This window comes from Vigna unguiculata, chromosome 3, assembly GCF_004118075.2.
Source record: "Vigna unguiculata cultivar IT97K-499-35 chromosome 3, ASM411807v1, whole genome shotgun sequence".
NCBI lineage: Eukaryota > Viridiplantae > Streptophyta > Magnoliopsida > Fabales > Fabaceae > Vigna > Vigna unguiculata.
Window position 1 is genome coordinate 23,476,165 of NC_040281.1, and position 22,332 is coordinate 23,498,496.

The 22,332-nt window shown below is 34.3% G+C and overlaps 1 protein-coding gene across 2 annotated transcripts; it reads right to left on the minus strand.

Annotated features, from left to right (window-relative positions):
- Nucleotides 1–9,086: 9,086 nt before the first annotated feature.
- LOC114178883 (pentatricopeptide repeat-containing protein At5g27270) lies at nucleotides 9,087–14,259 on the minus strand. 2 transcript variants are annotated; one of them, XM_028065017.1, is made up of 8 exons: nucleotides 13,634–14,259; nucleotides 12,029–13,445; nucleotides 11,629–11,940; nucleotides 11,138–11,242; nucleotides 10,964–11,051; nucleotides 10,746–10,867; nucleotides 10,414–10,478; nucleotides 9,087–10,132 (listed from the first exon to the last, which is right to left on the minus strand). In XM_028065017.1, exons 1-8 carry the CDS (start codon nucleotides 14,171–14,173, stop codon nucleotides 9,569–9,571), a joined length of 3,213 nt encoding a protein of 1,070 aa, XP_027920818.1. In that variant the 5' UTR covers nucleotides 14,174–14,259; the 3' UTR covers nucleotides 9,087–9,568. The 2 variants fall into 2 exon arrangements, with proteins under 2 accessions (XP_027920818.1, XP_027920819.1); XM_028065018.1 differs by having other exon boundaries at nucleotides 12,029–13,459; nucleotides 13,634–13,800.
- Nucleotides 14,260–22,332: the final 8,073 nt, after the last annotated feature.

The window sequence follows — 22,332 nt, forward strand, 5'->3', positions numbered from 1 at the left end:
GTGATTTTTTTCTCTCCATTTTTATTATAATTTTAAAAATACTTATGATGTGATTATAATATTTGGAGCTTAAGATTAAATAGTGAAAAATTATTTTGAGGGCTTAAGAGAGATACTTCTCATGTGCCTCATATTTATAGATACCAAAAGTAGATATAAGAGGACGATTAATCATTATAGCTATAACTAGATGGAGGGGTTATCCAACACTTAATCTCCTAACTTAGACATAATAATTTTTAGGTGCAATCACTATTTCTACCCTCCTCCTCAAGCTGGAGCATATAAATTGTATGTATTAAGCTCAAAACAAATAAACTCAATGAGGTTCCCTTAATGACTTGGTCAACATATCTACTACGAGTTGGTCATTCTATCCAACAAACTCAGTTCATATTTCCTTTGTTAACAACTTTTCACGAACAAAATGGCAGTCTATTCCTATATGTTTAGTTCTCTCGTGAAACACTGGATTTGATGCAATGTGGATAGCAGTTTGATTATCGCAATACATCTTCATAGTATGGATGTCACAGAAATTAAGTTCTTGAAGAAATTGCTTCACTTATAAGTTCACATGTTAGTGATGCCATGACTCTATATTCAACTTCAACTGTTGACCGAGTCACTAAACTATGTTTCTTACTTTTCTATGAAATAATGTTTCGTCCAAGGAACACACAGTATCCAGTAATAAATTGTTTGTCAATAGGAGAGCATGCCCAATTTGCATCACAATATCCAAAGATATGAATGCTTCCTCTATTTTCATATAACAACCCTTATCGGGAGCCTTTTTTACGTACCTTAGAATATGAATGATAGAATTCCAATGGCCAACACATGGAGATTGCATAAACTGACTAACCACTTCAACTGTAAAAGATAGATCAGACCTTGTAATAGTGAGATAAATTAGTTTTCCAACCAGCCTCCTATATCTTTCTAGGTCGGAGAACAATTCACCTTCTTCAGTTGTTAATTTCTGATTTGGGTCCATAGGACTATCTATTGGTCTAATATCAATCATACTAGTTTCTTGTCGTATATCAAGAGCATACTTCCTTTGAGATATTACAACTTTATCTTTAGACTAGATACTTCAATGCCCAAGAAGTATTTGAGGTTTCCCAAATCCTTGGTTTGAAAATGTCTATACAAGTGCTACTTTAATTTAGATATTTCAATAGTATCATTTCCTGTAATGACTACATCATCAACATATACTATTAGGTAGACACATTTCCCAAGAGAGGTATGTGAGTAAAAGACTGAGTGATCTGCCTCACTACGTCTTAACCCAAGCTTGTGGTGATTGTTTGAGGTCATATAAAGAGCGATGCAATTTATACCAAACTCCCCCTAAGCAACAAACCCAAGAAGTTTCTCCATGTAAACTTCCTCCTCAAGATCACCATGAAGGAAGGCAATTTTTATATCCAATTAATGAAGCTGCCAATGACAAATAACTGCCATTGCAAACAAGAGACGAATAGTGGTCATCTTGGCCACGGGAGAGAAAGTGTCACAATAATCAAGGTCATAAACCTAAGTATACCTTTTTGCAACAAATCGGACTTTGAGTCGATCAACATGACAATCAAGGTCCACTTTAACTACATACATCCATCGACAATCAACAACCTTCTTGCCTGATGGGAGGGGCACGAGCTCCCGAGTATGACTGTTTTCAAGAACCTACATCTCTACAATCATGGCTTGTCACCATCAAGGATGATCGAGTGCTTCATTCACATTTTTGAGAATAACAATAGAAGAAACTGAGGATAAAAGGAAACAATAAGAAGACGACAATCTATGATAGCTAAGAAAATTATAAATGGGGTGTGGATTTTGAGAGGAACGAGTACCTTTTCTGAGAGCAATGGCCAGCCTGAATCACCTTAAGCAGGAGTCGTGGTACCAAGAGACAAGGGAGAAATATCTTAAGTAGGGGATTGATCATGTTCTTGGAAAATTGGACTATTTGTTTGGGTCTTGTGTTTGAGAGGATCAATATGTGGAGATGATGACTCAAGAGGACTTTGATCAAGACTTGGATTGACAGGGATATTGGAAATATTGTACTCAACCACTGGAATAAGAATGACATGTTGTATGACATGAACATATTGAACAAATCGAGATAAGCCAGTGGTTTGTTCAAAGAATGTAACATTGGTAGACATGTAGTATTTCTTGGTTTTAGGAGAGTCACATCGATACCTTTTTTGAAGTTGTGAATAGCCCAAGAAGACACATTTGAGAGCGCGATCATAAAGCTTGTCTAGCCTTGGAGACATGTCATGAACAAAACATACACAACCAAAAACTTCAGGAGAAATGTGAAAGAGAGGATTATCTGGAAATAAATAGAGAAGGGGACCTTATGATTGAGAGAGGAGGATGACATCCGATTAATAAGAAAGCATGTAGTTAAGATGGCATCTCCCTAGTGATTGACTAGAATATTGGCACTAAGAAAAAGGGTACGAGCAATTTCAATCAAGTGTCTATCTTTTCTTCTGCTATACCATTTTGTTGTGGCGTATGAGGACAAGTGGACTAATGCAAGATACCATGTGAAATAAAAACAGCAAAAAAAGCATAAGGGAAGTACTCTTTGGCATTGTTATTTCTTAAGATTTTTTATTACTTGACCAAATTGATTCTTGATTTCACTTAAAAAAGATGTGAAGATGGACAACAATTTCATAAGATAAACCCAAGTACATCTCAAATATTCATCAATGAAAGTAACAAAATACCTAAAGCCAAAAGATGAGACACGACTAGGTCCCCAGATATCGGAATGGATGATAGAAAAACTCGAAGTACACTTTGATTGAGACCTTTCAGGAAAGGTAGATCTAACATGTTTACCTAGCTGACATAACTCATATTCTAAGGTCTAGAGACCAATAAGTTCAAGAAACATTTTCTATAATTTGGATAGATGAGGGTGGGCAAGTCGATCATGTAACATTTTAGGATTGGGAGCTGCAACACATGACACTCATGGAAGAGATCCAAAATGGTATAATCCTTATGCTTCATATCCTTCTCCAATCTGTCTCCTCGAACCACGCTTCTGTATAACAAAAAATTTGTTATCGAAGGTCACAAAACAATTTAACATTTTGGTTTACTGGCTAAAGCAATTTAATTGAAGGGTCAATTAGGGACAAAAAAGGTAGATTTTAGATTTAGGGATGGAGATGGGAAGGCTTGACCGACTCCCTTTGAGGAAGTTTTAGAATCATTGCCAAGGGTTATAAAATGAGAGTTTTTCTTGAAATGAAATGGTTGAGAACAAAGAGGTATTACCAGAAATGTCATCAGAAGCACTTGAATCAATTACCCATAATTGTGACCTTCCATAAATTGAGAGATGAAAGTTGTTGATGTACTTGGAGCTTGAGATGATTATGCGAAGTTGTTGGACTTGAGTCGTAGGTACCCTTGACACTCGTCCTTAGTGAACTTGGATTCAATAGTATCAGTCTATGAGACATTGACTGTTTTAGAAGGAAAACTATGTAAGGAGTAATAGTTTTCCTGTGTGTTACCTATCCTTTTACAATATGTGCACTGAGAATGGTTGCGACCATGACACCACTAGAGCAAGAGTCTCCAGAGTTTAAGGTGTTGGGACACGAACCATGCGTGAGATCAAAATGTCCATGGAAGGGACCTCATGAAAGGTCAAAAGTTGTTCTCTAATATTATTAAAGTCTGGATGTATAGCGTGGAGGATCATCACCATATAATACTTGTCAAGTTTTTTCTTCATTTCATCTAAAGATTCGACTTCCGAGAACATTTGCAGTTCTTCCATAGCAGATTGGGCTTCATTCATGAAGGAGATCATATCATCGTTGGTCATTCTTCGAGATGCCAACTTGTTTGCCGAATCATAGAGCGTTGGATATTATTTGCATAGATGTTCTAAGCCCTTTTCCAAAACGAGTGACATGTTTTGAAGGCTCAGAGGGACATCAAAAGTCGTGGTTCCACCAACTACGACAATAGAGCACATAGTTGGAAATGTTCCTGCTTTCACTGTTCAGCATTTTCAATAGGTACGTGGTTGTCATCTTTCTCTAGGTGGTTGTGATGTTCTTGACTAAGAAACCACATTTTGATGACAACCGGCCAAGATAGATAATTTTGGCCATTTAGTTTCTCGGAAGTAATTTAAGGGCTTCCAGAGAATGAAATAACACTCACAGCACTTTCAGTGGGCATTTCTGATCGAGGGGACAAAAATAAAAAGGAGCTGCAAAAAATAGTGAAGATTTTTGAATGTCCTAGGGAGGTTTCCGCAAGGGTGGTGTCTGGACTTCACCAAAGTAAAGTTTTGATGGACAAAACGGGCAAAGAAGGCTCTGAAGATAGCTATGGAGGTGGCGCGATGGGGATCTAACGACGGGATGGCAGCGTAGGGACAGCACGCGCCTAGCTATAGTGGACGGAAAAGGTGTGCGTGGAGGCGCGTAGGGACGAGTCTACCTTCGGCATTGGTAGGGATGGTTGTTGCTTGGAGAAGCAGTCTAGATCCGGTGGTTTCCAGACATAACTACGACGGTGGACAGCCATGGACAATGATGACAAACGTTGGCAGACGAGACAAGATAGAAACCAGAGCAGGATCGATCAGCTCTGATACCAACTTAATATTAAACAGTTAAAAGATATTTTGAAGGCTTAAGAGACCCTTCTTATGTTCCTCATATTTATAGCTATAATTCATTCAATATTAATCATCATAGCTATAATTCATTCAATATTATCAATAAAATTAAAATTATCTTAAAAGACTTTTCCATGATTAGGATGTGTTGATTATCGTTACTTTATAAAATTTATAAAACTTTTCCATGATATATTCAATCAATCATCATCTAATCCTATTGTTGCCCTTTATGTTAAACCTTCATACACTAAAAGATATTAAACATAAAATATATATTTTTTATGTATCTTTGTTCCTAGAAATATACATAAACCTTGACACACTAAATCATGTTATAGAAAACAGAAAAGCAAAACACTTAGGTTCCCAACAGGTGAATGCCCACTTGTGGGCGTTGGTGGCTGTGGATACATGATGCATAAGTACGATCTTGCTGCTGATCATGTAATTGATGCTAAGATTGTTGACGTCAATGGTAATCTCCTAGACATCTCGAGGCTTTAAGTATTTTGGTAACAACTTTAACATATTAGCACGCGTGAAAACCAGGGTTCACTCTCAAAACTTCTTCAGAGACCAACAAAGCATACTTCCTCTTATCTCCAAGGGGAACCTAAATATATTAATGAAGTCTTAAAAGATAAATATTGAATATGTGTCTAAAGAGCTTAATCAATATTATTTGATATTATATGCGTGAAGAGCTTAGTATTATAAAATGCAACGTTCATCCATATTTTCACAAATATTCCTTGTTATAGTATATAATAAATTGATTTGTAATATTTTGACTTTTCATTGAACTTATCATACTTTTTCCTTGATTTCTAAGTTCATCTCATATTGAAAACCTTAAATAATTACATGACAAAACACAAAAATTGTTGCAATTCTTTTTCAAATTTATTAAAATGGTGTAAATTTAAAAAATGGGTAAATCGTGTCTATTTGATTCAACTTTATTCTAAAGAAGTCGTGTCAGCGTAGTACCTCTTGACGGTGATAGGTTTCCATCTTTCCAAGAGACAAAGCAAGGCCCAGAAGGAGTTGAATAGGAGGCGTCAGTGTAAGGAAACTTTTTACATTGTAAGAGATGGAAGAAAAAGGGGAAAACATAATCCTTGATAACAAGAACTGCTTAAACAAACGATGGCGCTTAAACAAAATGGTAAACCTTTGTATAAAAACAAAAACCATTTTTAGAGGTTGAGTTCCAATACACTCCTCTCAAGCCAGATGATGAATAATCAGCATCCCGAGTTTGGGAATGATGATCTTGAACGAGGTTCAATAATGAAGTGTCCGTTTTGACATGACTTGTTTCACCATATCCATAGCATTTGTAATTTGAAATAAAGTTTTTGTTTTTGTTTTTATATTTTTTGTGATGTCCTCTGTTTTTGTTTTTCATAAACTTTGTAAATATTTTCATCATTAAGTTCATATTCTAGAAATTAGTGTCATCATTTTTTATTTTATCTTTGCCTTTAGAAATTTCATATTTAAAGGCAATGTGATTTTTCTTTCTTTATTCTTCGTTATTATTGAGTCTCCCCAACTCTAACTCATGTTAGCTCAACTTCTCAAAGAGAGCAACCATGGACATATTCGTAAGATTTTGCGACTCCATTATTGCATACACCTTTAGTTGCCAAGACCTATTCAAGGATTTCAAAATCAGTGTCAAAATTTTACCTAACCAAAGAGATGATTGACAATATGAGTGAATTTTTTCTGCATATCGTATATTGTTTCTCCTTGTAGCATCTAGAACATCTCGTACTCCTGGATGAGAGAATTTTTTCCTTGCTCGTTTAACATCATCAATTCTTTCATGGGTTACTCTAAAAGTTTCTCATATCTCCTGAGCATTTTATTTCACATCAAGATCCTGTAAAACTTATCCAAGGTTAAAGTAGATGAAATAATATAACGATTGACATATTCGTAAGATTTTGCGACTCCACTATTATAGTGACCTTTGGTTGCCAATATCTGCTCAAGGATTTCAAAATTTTTATATTAAATTCGTTAGTGTCAAAATTTTGCTTAACCAAAGAGATGATTGATAGTGTGAGTGAATCTTTTTTGCAAATTGTATACTAGTTTACCTTATAGCACCTAGAACATCTCGTATTCCTAGATGAGAGAATTTTTCCTTGCTCGTTTAACATCATTAGTTCCTTCATGGATTACTCTTAAAATTTCCCACATCTCTTGAGCATTTTTACACACAAAGATCCTGTAAAACTCATCCATGGTTTAAGTAGATGAAATAATATTTCTAGTCCTAACATCATATTGAGCTATTCTATTTTCTTTCGCAATCCATCGCGAAAAGGGCTTAGGTTCCTACACATCATTAACAATAATAGTAGGTAAAAGTGGACAATTTAAAATTGCATCTTAAACACCTCTATCAATAGACTCTAACAATATTTGCATTTTTACTTCTCAAAAAGGATAATTTTCCCTAGCAAACAAAGCAAATGTTAACCGAAGCACCCTTGGCAAAGGTTTGAATTTGTCCAATAATTTTCGAAAAAATTGAATGACTTATCAAAGCAAACTGTAGTACCAATTGTTAGAATCGCGTAGCAAAATATTTGCATTTGGACAAAACCAAGAAGATGAAGTGAATCAATCTGTTTAATAAAATCATGCTTTTAAAATCTCCTTTCAATATCAAAGTTGAATTAAAATCTTTCCCTTTATAATAATAATAGTTAAATATAAAGAGTATGGAAAGAGAAAATTGCACAAAATATTTTTATACTAATTCAAATCAAAAAGATCCTACGTCCAGTTGTTAATTACTCTTAAAAGAGAGATGAACTAATTGCTAAAATTAAACTAATATTAAAAATATGAATAAGAACACTTTAAGAAAGAAAGCACCTCTCATGAAGGCATACGAGATGAAAGACATCTCCTTTGAAATAAGGGATGAACATCTTTTTTGAGTCTCACAAAGGATGAAAACACTTCTCTTGAATTACATAATAGGTGAGGAAACACCTTTTTTGAATCTACAAGGAATGAAGGATGAACAATTTCTTCTAGCAACTTGAACGACACTCAATCACACAAAAACCTACTTGCTAAAAGTTATCGTTGTACCCACACTAGGTTTTTCAAAATCTTTCTACATAGAGTTATAACCCAACTCCTATATTTTCAAATGAAAGTTTACCACTTTATTTATAGCAACCATTCTCGAAATTAGGTTAAGAAATTGAAAAGTCAAGTCACAACTATCGTTGATAATCGATCATCAGAAGTGATAATCAATTATCACAAACTTTTCTAAAATCAATTTCTTTCACTGTGATAGTCTATTACCAGCAATGATAATCAGTGGCGGAGGATCATTGGGGCAGGGAATGGCCATGGCCCCCCTCCCCTCCCAATAAATTTTAATTTTTTATATTATATATATTAATTATTTTTAATTTTTTAATTTTTTTATTATATGTAATATATAGAAATTGATAAAAGTTAAATGAGGTATCTTTTTATTTATTTTATAAGGCATAACATTTAATGTTAATAAATATTAAAATATAAAATCAAATATAATAAATAATAAAAATATTTATTAAGATATTTTTTATTTTTTCTCATTGTATTTTTAATTTTTCCACAAGTTATATTGATCTCACACTCTCACATATTTTCTTTTCGTTTTGAGAAAAAAGAAACACTTAAATACAAACTTATTATTTTTTTTCTTTCATTTGTCATTTGTTCTCTTTCATTTGTGAAGACAAAAGGTAACTTTCTTGCATTACTTGATAGTGAAATATTTGTTTAATAATTAATGTTATTTTTTACCACATGAGCCTTATATTCATTTTTTGTGATTATAGGAAAAAAAATGATTGTACTATGTGTTTTTTCATAATCATCTTTTAATGGGACTTGATTGTCATTGATTTTTTTCTTTTAGTAACTTAATTTTTTATTTTTTTTAATTAAATTATGATAAATTATTTTTTAATCTTAAACATAAAAAAGAAATAGGTATATTGATGAATAATAAAAGAATAGATTTATTTCCTAGATGATCTTTGTGCATGCTTCTTTATGACTCTCTATATTAAGTCCTACAAACAATTTATTCACTAATATATTACTTATTACAAAAGACTCAATCAATTATACAAACAAAATACAAATATTTCAATATCTTGTCATCACTTTTAAGTTCTAGGACTTGGTTTTATCATCATCAAAATTTACTCTTTGAATGATCTTCATCATCTTCTTTTGCCAACAGAGCTTCATCCACATAATTTCCTGCTACTCAAATTTTGGAAACCAAAGTAATGGCTACCTCATTCTAGATATAATCAACTGATATTAGACAGATTTTAGGGATTGACGTGACTAGCAGAAAAAAATACAGATTTAATTATAACAGCAGCCTCCTCCAGATTGGGGGTATTAAGGGTAGATGATGTACACTTAGCGCAATTTGAGAGCGCCAGTAAACAATACAATAAGCCTTTGCCACTCCAACTACCCTATTTATCCTACCAGTCACAGTTTAGTAAGTTACAACTATACAGTGTTAGCTTCAAGTGTATATGATCCCTATCCTTATCTCTACTCTTCTGTCTTTGCACACACTTGGGGTCTCATCCCTTCAATACTGCCATTTCATTAGTTATAGAAACAGCTTGGAAGGAACATAGAACGCTCAGAAACTCTTTGTGCCTGGAGTCTCTACAATATCTTTAAGTCCATTTAACAGACTTACACCTTTCAAAGGAAGGTTCGGCAAGAAGAGCAGTCAAAAGGCAAAGGTTGCATAGCAACAGACGTGGACCAAGTCCATCCTCAGAACCCTTCTCAAAGTACAGAAGTATCTCATGGAGTTTTCAATCTCTCTTCTGATCCAACTTGAAGATTCTTCAGGAATGGGATCCCCTTGTTGTTCATTGAAATTAATATTTCTTTAGCTTTCCTTTCCTTTCTAGCAGATCTGTAAAAATGCACAGCTGCACTCATGATAAATCTGTCTCTTTTTGTTGATTCGTGTATACTTTCAAAAAAGTTGATTCCCTCTTCCACATATCCATATTTCAGGTAACCATTTAGCATTGTACGGTAACATACTAGATCAGGAACTAAACCAAAAGTTGATAGCTCCTCGTAAACCCTCTTCGCTTCCTCAATCAATCCAGCTTTTGTGAAAGCGTGAAGTAAAATATTAAAATGGACACAAGATGGTGGAATGCCTTTACTCTGCATAGCATGTAAAGTTTCTTCGGCTTTATAAAAATTCCTATTCCTCGTGTACCCTTGGACAAGGGAAAGATACGTGAAAGAATCAGGCAAACAACCTTGCCTCTGCATGGCCTGGAAAATTTTATCTGTTTGGCGAAGATCTCCGGCACTAGCATATACATTGATCATGATATTGTAACTTACCTGCATTCACAAGCAAAGGCAAGGACTTAGCACTGAACTATATGGTGCCTGAAAAGCAACATATTCCTTGTTGTACAATGTTGGAAGTATGATAATGCACAACCAATGAACTACAAATAACCATTAACAGCGTCTGACTACAATCAACATACAAATTGTACTTGGAGTTTCTTTAGAGCAAGATATGATTTATTTAGCAAAATTATTACATACAAAAAATAAAAAATGGACAAGGACTGGAAGATTTTGGGATGAAAATCTGGTGAAAATATCAAATTTACCTTTCCAGGCTTTATACCTTCTTCCTGCATTTTACTGAACAACTGCGAAGCTTCAAGAATCATACCTACAAAATTAAATAATTATGATTGCAAAATCCTAGGAAATACCAAACATGAAAAAGTAAACAAAATAATAATCGTATAGATTTGAGAATATCGAAGTGTTAATCTTATCATGTTTGTGCTCTCCGTTTTATTTTGAATCATACATTCATATCAGGTACTATTAGTGAAGATGAATTATGGACATGAATTCCAGCCAGATACAACGTTGCATTCATAATTATGAGAACTCATCTAGGTTGAGGTCCAAAGGTCAAAAGGTCAAATACCAGCTTTCCCATAATAGCCTATCAAATTCATGTATGTTTTTTCATCCAGCGGGACATTAATTGAGCTAGCTTTGTTGAACATCTCCACTGCTCTATCCAACTTCTGATCTTGTCCATAGACACTGTGTCATCAGTTTAACATTACATCAAAAAACCAGTATAACCAAGAGGATAGATATAAAACTTCCGAGTCAAAAACAGCCTATCAAAACTATAACCTTATCATTGTGTTGAATGTTTCAATTGATGGAGCAACACCAGAGGAATTCATGCGGTCAAAAATACTGGATGCAAATTGCAATTTGCCTGCAACACCAAAAAATAAACATATAAATAAGCAAGCCTCCAGTTTCATTTACCTTTCCTATTCATGTAGGATGCTTGATATCAACCTGCTTCAAGCATGGCCTTGATAAAGGTATTGTAAGCCACAGTGTCAAGCTCCAGGTTGTCTTTAAGACTGTTGTAGATAAAATTCTCAGCCTCCAGATGTTTTCCTGGAAAAGAAATAGCATGAAATTATCTACCAAATGCCAAATAACGAAAAGCTAAAATGGTGCGTCACTTCCACATTTTCAGAAAATAACAGATATGTTTGAGTTTTAACAATTCCATGTGATAATAGACATCTTAAAAATAAATCTAATTCTCATGCACTAAATGCAACAGGACGCCAGCATCCCCTTAAATGCAGCAAATTACTGTAGGAATTGCTGAAAGGACATGGAAACTACCATGTTCAAAGCCCTATACAAAATCACTACAGTATTTTACAGCACTTTGCTAACATACGAATTATAGATTGTAAAACAATTAGTTTGTTGCATGAATCAGGTTGATTCATGGGTCACACTCAAGTTACTTTACTTTTGAAGGGCCATACCTCCATTGGTCAAAGAATTTACAGCAATGCTCATTCCAACAGCGCCTAGATCATGTCCTTCCTCGGTCACTTGCTTGTATAGCAAATATGCTTTCTCTTGTTTACCACATTTAGCATATGCATTGATCATCGAGTTATACAGCAGTTTACTAGATGTGGAGGGATTTACGTATTCTGCAAAGATATCTTCAGCTTGTTTCAGCATTTGTTGTTTGGCATAATGGCTAATTAAAGAAGCTACAGTGGCTTCTTCCATTCTGCAGCCAAGCTTAATTAATTGATCATTAAGCAATTCTGCTTTACTGATTTCTCCTGGAAAAAGAAAACTTTATGTTAGAAATGGAAATTTCAAAAAACATATCAAAGAATGTGGTATACGATCATTTTTACATAGACAAACCTTCTTTACACAAATTGATGATGAGTTGACTAACAACTTTTGATCCCCCTGCAGCATAACCCAACAGCAGTTTTAGTAATAATTTTGTCCTGCTGAAGTTGTCATTTGTCAGAAATAAACTGAGCATCAGCCCAAGAGCTGTGGCATCAAGTTTGTCAATGGGCTCAATGGCCACAAGTTCATCATTAGATTGTGCATCCCCCTTATGTTCACAGAGAATCCAATAAAATGTCTTGAAGAATTTATCACTTTGAAAAGATTCATTCTCAACCACCTGATTTGTCAACTGCTCAGCTTCTGGCAGCATTCCTTCCTTACAGTAAACCTTCATAACTGTTCTATAAAGCTCCTTGTCAAAATGCATCCCATCCTCCCTTATTTGGATAATGAACTCCTTTGCCTTATTCATCAAATTAAGCCCCACATACAAACTGAGCATATCATTACAGGAACCAGCATCAGGTGGACCTGTTTTGGAGAGAGCTAGAAATGTTCCTTCAGCAGATACTACATCTTCTTTCATCACATAGCACTGCAGCAACACAATATATGCAAATCGAGAGAACCATATGTTACTAGACTTCATGAGTTCAATAACTTGTAAGGCTTTGTCCACATTTCCTGAAGTAAGATGGACTTGAGCCATTGCCAAATATGTTTTCTCACTGGTGAGTTGACCACGCTGATTTGTCTCTTCAAATGCTTTGCGAGCATCCTCGTATAAGCCAAGTTTTCCATAAATTCTTATAAGCAAACCATATATGACTTCATCAGCATCAATTTTGTTGCTTACCATTTGTGAAAAAAGGGACAGGGCTCTAGGGTAGTCCTCATATTTGTAATATAAAGATAAAAGTGAAGCACAAGTGTAATTACTAGGAACTATCCCTCGAAAAATCATATCCTCATACAGTCTTTGCACTTCATCTCTGTTGCCACTTTTAGCACTTATATTTATAAGCAGATTATATGTTACCTCCTCGGGAACAACTCCATTATTCCTCATCTCATCAAAAGTCTTGAAAGCATCTTGATACAGCCCTTCTTTGACAAGAGAGGTGATGGATACTGTATAAGTAAAACTATTAGGTATCACCCTTTTTTCCAACATATCGTTCCACATCTCTACAACCTCTCTATGGAGTGATTTCTTTTGCAAAGAAGACATCATAAAGTTGAAGACAGCAACAGATAGAATTGTTCCCCTTTCTTTTACAGCAGAATAAAAAGACAGCATAGCCTTATGGCGTCCCCATCTAGCATACGAACAAAGCATTGTACCACAAGCAACTTCATCTGGCTCACAATCCACATCGAGCATCTCCAAGAAGATCTCTTCTGCCAGTTTTAGCTTTCCAACTTGCCCATATAAGCGCAATACTATTGTGTAGACAACTACACTTGGTCTGTAGCTCAGCTGTTGAGGCAAAACTATCAATTCACTATATCAATCTCTACCGTTTGAGGAAAACAATATAAAACAATTGTTTTTTCTGGTCTAACTTTTTAATCCTGTAATTTTTAACTTGCATCCAATATTTAATAGAAAAGCAGTATAATGCCTATGGAAACAATAATAAGATTGAAGTGAAGAAAAAGAGGAACCTGCAATTTCATCCAAGAAAAGAAGTCTCTGACTTGCCTCCACCCCTTTTGCTCCTTGAGCACGACGCACATCTCCTTGAAGCTGAGTTTTCCGACAAAGAAAGCCATTTCCATCCTCATGTCGTAGTCGCCGTCAACTTTCTGCGAGAGAGAGCGCACTTTCTTTATTGCGGCCACGACGTGTTTGCCGTAGAGGTGACCGTTGCGGTCGTCTTGCAAGTACTGGAGCATCTGCTCGGGGGTTCTCTTTATCCACCTCGGGGTCTGCGCCTGCGGGCCCTGGTTCCGCCGCAGAATGCTCTGGTACGCCGCCTTCTTCTTTATGATGCGCCGCGCGTTGTCGTCGGACAGAGGCGTCTTTGGGTTCCTCGTCCGCGGCTTCGGCCGCGTTGGGTCGCTGAAACTCGGGGACCACGGGTCGCGCTGGATGGAGCAGCGAATGAGAAAGCGAGTGGGTCTCTTCTTCGTTTTCTTTTCCATAAGGGAATGGGGTTTTGAAGGTACACTCAAGTACAGGAAAGGGGATTTCAAACACTCCATCAATGTGCAGTTGCTCCCGCACAAACTTACCCTCTGTTCGTTAAATCAGCTTTTTTGCATGCACGTGTTTGTTTGTGGGGGAATTACGATAAGATGGACTTACGAAATGAAATCAGATCAAAATTGAATACTTTTATCTGCGTAAAAAGCTAATTAAAATCAAATTTCATAGTGCATTATATCTATTTATATTCATTATTTTCATGTTTACTTGTTAAATATAATTAATTTTGCTTAGGAAAACGATTGTTTGACAAAGTAAATGTTACAAAGTTTTTGACAAACTGACGTGGCATATATTAAATGATTTTTTTGAGTTAAAAAATGGAAAACTGCATGTGTGAGAGAGAAAATGAAGAAAAGGGACGTGGTTCAAAAAATGGGATTGTCTCTCACAGAATTGCTCTTGCCCTGGAGTTCATTTTTGGTCCGCTCTTAAAGCTTTTCTTCTCCACGGTGAGAGAACCATTCTTCTGCAAATTTTCATTGATTACAATTTCCGCTGCATTTTCCCAAACTCATTATCGTTGCACATCGAATCCCACCTACAAGAAAGCAGTTCGTCCCGACGGTGGTAGATGAAATCACAGCGGAACGTTCCCGATGGTGGTTGACGAAAAGTATTGAAGTTGCAGGTTAGGATTTTCGATTATAAATCAATCTGGGGTTTAGGGTTTTGATTGGAATCATGGCTTCTTGGAGTCAAATGTATTTTTGGGGTTTAGGGTTTTCATCGGAAACTGACGTGCTCCTTGTGATATCTGTGACAGCTTCGTGCCATTGTCGGAGGTGAGACGAATATTGAAGTGTGGTGTTTACGGAGCTCACTTATTTGCAGGTTATTTCAATTTTGCTTTTGTGAGTGTCATTTGAAACTAGCCTCCTTTATTTTGAGTTTTGTTCTTTGTGAATCCCTTATTTGATTTGAAATGGTTTGTTGTGTCGTGGTGTTTGATGAAAATATGATTGGATGGCTTAGTCTTACACACTCGTTGAATGAATTCTATTAGTTGGAAGCTTTATATTATTTGCATACTAAATGTTGCAATGCATTTGCCACATAAATAGTTACAGTTTGGTGTTTAATACTTTGGTTCATGTTTAAGTGATGTATTCTCCATTTGTCATATTCTTCATCTTTTCATTTTGATTTGGTTACAGTTCTTATTATATCTTTACATTGTGACGTTGTTTCTTTTTATTCTCAACTCATGTTAATTTGTATGTTAGTAATTGATTTCATATTATTTTGTTGAATGAACCTATGAATCAAAGTTTTACCCGAATCATATATGCTACATATGTTTTATGACAAAAAATGAGATTAAATTTTGTAGTTATGATTCTGTAAGAATATTGGAACTTTTGAAAACTCCCCTTGCACATTTTGTATCACTTCGGTACTAGTGTCAATGGTGAATAACATGAGCCTAGTTAACACCATTTAAGAATTTAGATTGGAACTTTATTTCCAAGCACATTCTATTGTGCTAATAATTTGGTTAAAATGTTTCGTATTTTTTATATTATTTGAATTCTAAAAGTTGCACTGTGTTTGCCACATAAACAGTTACAATTTGTTGTTTAATACTTTGTTCCTTGTTTTATTAGTTTGATTACTTTATTTGATCATGTAGTGTTGTGTGTTTTATCCGTTTTGGTGATGTGCTTTTTTGGTTTTTATGATTGGTTTTTTGTGTGGTCTTTTTAGGTTTTAGGGTGTTGATGAGTGTTTGTTGATAACTCTACTAAGTATGGATATGCAACAAGGTAATGACTCCATTGAAAATAAGGTATGAATAGCGTTACCATACATTTGATTTGTATTTGACATTTTAATAAGTCCCATTAGTGTAGCTGTTTAATTTTCTTTGCAGATACATTTGAGGCATTCTTGTGGAACAAAATATCTTGCATCTATTAACAATCAGTTAACAGCAGAGCAAAATTATTTATTGAAGGGACATGTTTCGGATGGTTAACAATGTTGAAGGAGCCTACAAAATTGTCTAGAAACCTTCTTAGTAAATTATGTTCTAGATGGGATGAAAAGAGTGGATGTTTTCAAATTAGATCCCAATCAGTTCGATTTTCTTTATTGGATGTTTGTGTAGGTCTTGGTCTTAGGGTGGTTGGTCCAAAATTCAATTTAAACGAAATCGAAGTGGAGAGTAATTGTAGGAAAATGTTTCAAAGTAAGAACGTCGACTTAAGCACATTGTATGACTTCGTAATGCGAAATAGTAAAGAAATTTCTGTACTTGACTTTTCTAGAGTTTATATATTGTTGGGCATTTGTGAATTTTTGTTGTCAAATCTTATTGGTAGGGTTTTCCCAATTCTGTTTAAGCTAGTAGATGATATTGAAGGTCTTGGAAATTTGAATTGGGGTGTTGTTGCGTATGAATACTTGGTTGGGAGCATATGTCGTGCTTCTTTCTTGTTTAAGAGTGGTGGAACTAAAAGACACTTCCATGTAGATGGATGTGTATATTTACTACAGGTATGAATTTTTGATTTAGTGTTTACTTTACTTGAATGATGTTGTAATATTTGTTGTTGATCGACAAATTTTCTTCATTCATATGTTTTGTAGTTATGGGCTTATGACCATCTGCTTATGTGGTCTCAAAAGGGTCGATGTTTGTCAACCAAATTCCCATGTGTTTTGCATTGGATGAATGTGAAAGTGGGCGATTTTGTCATCAGTCAAAGTTTCAATAAGAATTTGATAATTTTCAATTCAGTTATTTTTGTTTTTGTAATTATTACATGGTTTATTTATTACATGCACTGATTTTTGGCTTGATTTTGGAATGGTATGCAAGTTGTTTTTGATGTAGTTGCCTCACCAGAAGAGTTTGGTTATGTAATTGTTAGAGAAGCTTTTGAAGCCTTTGGTCGTGGTCTTGCTAAGAAGGTAGACGTGACAAACAACGATGGTTAGAACTTACGGTAGATCAACAAGAACAGCTCATTGATGAACTAGAAGCTCAATTGAAGGAATTAAAAAGGCATATTGCTGATAGGACAGGTGAATTTAATAAGGGATCTGGAGGGCGTTCCCATCAAAGTCATGAGTATTTTGATGACATAATTGGCGATGGTGTTGCGGATGTCAACGGTTGTTATAGTGGTCAACACAGTTATTCCGGTTTTGGTAAAGATATGGACCCTGATGAGGAAATTCAAAAAGCAGCAAAGTTTGATAATGAAGACACAAATGAATGTGAAGAAAGCAATATGTATGATCGAATGAAGCATCAACCACGATTACGTTTGAAGAGTGCAAGAATTCGAACTCCATTTGCCACATATCAGAGACAAAAGTTTCGTAAATAGATGTGTGTACTTGTTTTTTTCAAATTTGTGGACAAAATAGTTGATGTATTTATGTTATTATGACATTGCAAGACCTTGTTATGGGACATCAGTTAGAGCTTTTGCTACAATATTATGTTGAAGTACTTACTATGTATAAGATAGATACTTTGTGTTGACCAAATTAGTGTCATTTATCAGGTTTGATGTGTCACAAATATGTACATCTGTATTGGTCCAAAAACAATAACTGCATTTGCCATTTAAGTTGTCAATGTCTACCACAGTAATCTCCAACTAAAATTTGAATTTTTTTTTTCCAAAATGTGTAAAGGACATACCCAGGCACATAAATGATGCACTAATATTTGGATAAGAAAGTTAGGCATGTTTCCCTAGTTAAATTTTGTTCCAATTCAAATGGGCACCTGTCTGAGGACAATTTGTGCAAAACCCTTTACAGCGTTTGCCATTTAAGTACTTTGTCATTGCCATTTATAGTTGCAGCCTTAATCTTCGGAAATTATTTTTGAACTTTATGTGCTTCCCATATGTTGGTTACACAAAAAAAGTTGTACTGTTTTTTTAATAAAAAACTTTAGTGAAAAGAAAATGCAAATGAAGTTGCCACATGTCCGTGAAAACTTGTTGTGCCAAAATCTTTAAAGTGTTCGCCATATAGGTAGTTAGTCATTGCCATTTATAGTTGCAGCCTTAGTCAAACCAAATTATTTTTGAACTTCATGTGCTTCCCATATTTTGGTTACACAAAATTAGTTGTAATTATTTTTTAATACTATAGATTGGTGAAAAGAAAATGCAAATAAAGTTCTGACCTGTCGGTGAAAACCTGTTGTGCAAAACATTTAACAACCTTTGCCATTTAAGTAGTTCCTGATTGCCATTTAAAGCTGCATCCTTTATGAAACGAAATTATTTTGGAACTTTATGTGCTTTCCATTTATATAGGTAATACCAAAAATGTTTTACTGATTTTTTATTAATACAGTTTAGTGAAAAGAAAATACAAATGAAGTTGTCAACTGTCCGTAAAAACTTGTTGTGCAAAAATCTTTAAAGTGTTTGCCATATATGTAGTTAGTCATTACCATTTAAAGTTGCAGTCTTACTCAAACCAAATTATTTTTGAACTTTATGCGCTTCCCATATTTGGTTACACAAAATTAGTTGTAATTATTTTTTAATACTATAGATTGGTGAAAAGAAAATGCAAATAAAGTTTTCACCTGTCGGTGAAAACCTGTTGTGCAAAACATTTAACAGCCTTTGCCATTTAAGTAGTTCCTGATTGCCATTTAAAGTTGCATCTTTTATGAAACGAAATTATTTTGGAACTTTATGTGTTTTCCATTTATATAGGTAACACCAAAAAAGTTTTACTGATTTTTTATTAATACAGTTTAGTGAAAAGAAAATACAAATGAAGTTGTCAACTGTCCGTAAAAACTTGTTGTGCAAAAATCTTTAAAGTGTTCGCCATATAGGTAGTTAGTCATTGCCATTTAAAGTTGCAGTCTTAGTCAAACCAAATTATTTTTGAACTTTATGTGCTTCCCATATTTTGGTTACACAAAATTAGTTGTAATTATTTTTTAATACTATAGATTGGTGAAAAGAAAATGCAAATAAAGTTCTGACCTGTCGGTGAAAACCTGTTGTGCAAAACATTTAAAAGCCTTTGCCATTTAAGTAGTTCCTGATTGCCATTTAAAGCTGCATCCTTTATGAAACGAAATTATTTTGGAACTTTATGTGCTTTCCATTTATATAGGTAACACCAAAAAAAATTTACTGATTTTTTATTAATACAGTTTAGTGAAAAGAAAATACAAATGAAGTTGTCAACTGTCCGTAAAAACTTGTTGTGCAAAAATCTTTAAAGTGTTCGCCATATAGGTAGTTAGTCATTGCCATTTAAAGTTGCAGCCTTAGTCAAACCAAATTATTTTTGAACTTTATGTCCTTCCTATTTTTTGGTTACACAAAATTAGTTGTAATTATTTTTTAATAATATAGATTGGTGAAAAGAAAATGCAAATAAAGTTCCCACCTCTCCGTGAAAATCGGTTGTGCAAAACATTTAACAGCGTTTGCCATTTAAGTAGTTCCTGATTGCCATTTAAAGCTGCATCCTTTATGAAACGAAATTATTTTGGAACTTTATGTGCTTTCCATTTATATAGGTAACACCAAAAAAGTTTTACTGATTTTTTATTAATACAGTTTAGTGAAAAGAAAATGCAAATGAATTTGTCAACTGTCCGTAAAAACTTGTTGTGCAAAAATCTTTAAAGTGTTCGCCATATAGGTAGTTAGTCATTGCCATTTAAAGTTGCAGCCTTAGTCAAACCAAATTATTTTTGAACTTTATGTTCTTTCGATATTTTGGTTACACAAAATTAGTTGTAATTATTTTTTAATAATATAGAATGGTGAAAAGAAAATGCAAATAAAGTTCCCACCTGTCTGTGAAAACCGGTTGTGCAAAACATTTAACAGCGTTTGCCATTTAAGTAGTCCTGATTGCCATTTAAAGCTGCATCCTTTATGAAACGAAGTTATTTTGGAACTTTATGTGCTTTCCATTTATATAGGTAACACCAAAAAAGTTTTACTGATTTTTTATTAATACAGTTTAGTGAAAAGAAAATGCAAATGAATTTGTCAACTGTCCGTAAAAACTTGTTGTGCAAAAATCATTAAAGTGTTCGCCATATAGGTAGTTAGTCATTGCCATTTAAAGTTGCAGCCTTAGTCAAACCAAATTATTTTTGAACTTTATGTCCTTCCGATATTTTGGTTACACAAAATTAGTTGTAATTATTTTTGAATAATATAGATTGGTGAAAAGAAAATGCAAATAAAGTTCCCACCTGTCTGTGAAAACCGGTTGTGCAAAACATTTAACAGCGTTTGCCATTTAAGTAGTTCCTGATTGCCATTTAAAGCTACATCCTTTATGAAACGAAATTATTTTGGAACTTTATGTGCTTTCCATTTATATAGGTAACACCAAAAAAGTTTTACTGATTTTTTATTAATACAGTTTAGTGAAAAGAAAATGCAAATGAAGTTGTCAACTGTCCGTAAAAACTTGTTGTGCAAAATTCTTTAAAGTGTTCGCCAAATAGGTAGTTAGTCATTGCCATTTAAAGTTGCAGCCTTAGTCAAACCAAATTATTTTTGAACTTTATGTCCTTCCCATATTTTGGTTACAAAAAATTAGTTGTAATTATTTTTTAATAGTATAGATTGGTGAAAAGAAAATGCAAATAAAGTTCCCACCTGTCCATGAAAATCGGTTGTGCAAAACATTTAACAGCGTTTGCCATTTAAGTAGTTCCTGATTGCCATTTAAAGTTGCATCCTTTATGAAACCAAATTATTTTGGAACTTTATGTGCTTTCCATTTATATAGGTCACACCAAAAGAGTTTTACTGATTTTTTATTAAGAGAGTTTACTGAAAAGAAAATGCAAATGAAGTTGTCAACTGTCCGTAAAAACTTGTGGTGCAAAAATCTTTAAAGTGTTCGCCATATAGGTACTTAGTGATTGACATTTAAAGTTGCAGCCTTAGTCAAACCAAATTATTTTTGAACTTTATGTGTTTCCCATATTTTGCTTACACAAAATTAGTTGTAATGATTTTTTAATAATATAGATTTGTGAAAAGAAAATGCAAATAAAGTTCTGACCTGTCGGTGAAAACCTGTTGTGCAAAACATTAAATGGCGTTTGCCATTTAAGTAGTTCCTAATTTCCATTTAAAGTTGCATCCTTTATGAAAACAAATTATTCTGGAACTTTATGCGCTTGCCATATATTGGTGACACCAAAAAAGTATTATTGATTTTTTATTAAGAGATTTAGTGAAAAGAAAATGCAAATGAAGTTGTCAACTGTCCGTAAAACCTTGTTGTACAAAAATCTTTAAAGTGTTCGCCATATAGGTAGTTAGTGATTGCCATTTGAAGTTGCAATCGGTCCGTGAAAACTTGTTGTCTTCAATATTCGTCTCACCTCCGACAATGGCACGAAGCTATCACAGATATCACAAGGAGCACGTTAGTTTCCGATGAAAACCCTAAATCCCAAAAATACATTTGAGTCCAAGAAGCCATGATTCCAATCAAAACCCTAAACCGCAAATTGATTTATAATCAAAAATCCTAACCTGCAACTTCAATACTTTCCGTCAACCACCGTCGGGAACGTTCCACTGTGATTTCGTCTACCACCGTCGGGACGAACTGCTTTCTTGTAGGTGGGATTTGATGTGCAACGATAATGGGTTTGGGAAAATGCAGCAGAAATTGTAATCAATGGAAATTTGCAGAAGAATGGTTCTCTTACCGTGGAGAAGAAAAGTTTTAAGAGCGGGCCAAAAATAAACTGCAGTGCGGGAGCAGTTCTGTGAGAGACAATCCCATTTTTTGAACCACGTCCCTTTTCTTCATTTTCTCTCTCACACGTGCAGTTTCCCATTTTTTAACTCAAAAAAATCATTTAATATATGCCACGTCAGTTTGTCAAAAACTTTGTAACATTTACTTTGTCAAACAATCGTTTTCCTTTTGCTTATTACAATTGAATTGTTGATTAAATTTAGACTTAAATATACATTTGCTCCCATTTTTGTCAAAATTATTCAATTTGGTCCATATTTTCGTTGTGTGGTCAATTTAGTTTCCATTTTTATAAAATTGCATTCAATTGAGTCCTTTTAGCAAACGGTGTTAAAATTGTTAACGGTACAGTGATAACATGGAACTGTTTGGGGTACGTGTCAAACTTTTGCAGTGATGTTGGCATACA

Excerpts from the sequence above, each read along its gene's own strand:
- LOC114178883 (XM_028065017.1), bottom strand. The coding sequence starts at position 14,173 with ATGGAGTGTTTGAAATCCCCTTTCCTGTACTTGAGTGTACCTTCAAAA. Across the intron at positions 11,052-11,137 it reads CAAGGCCATGCTTGAAGCAG|GCAAATTGCAATTTGCATCC; the intron begins GTTGATATCAAG and ends TTGGTGTTGCAG. Across the intron at positions 10,479-10,745 it reads AGGCTATTATGGGAAAGCTG|GTATGATTCTTGAAGCTTCG; the intron begins GTATTTGACCTT and ends TTAATTTTGTAG.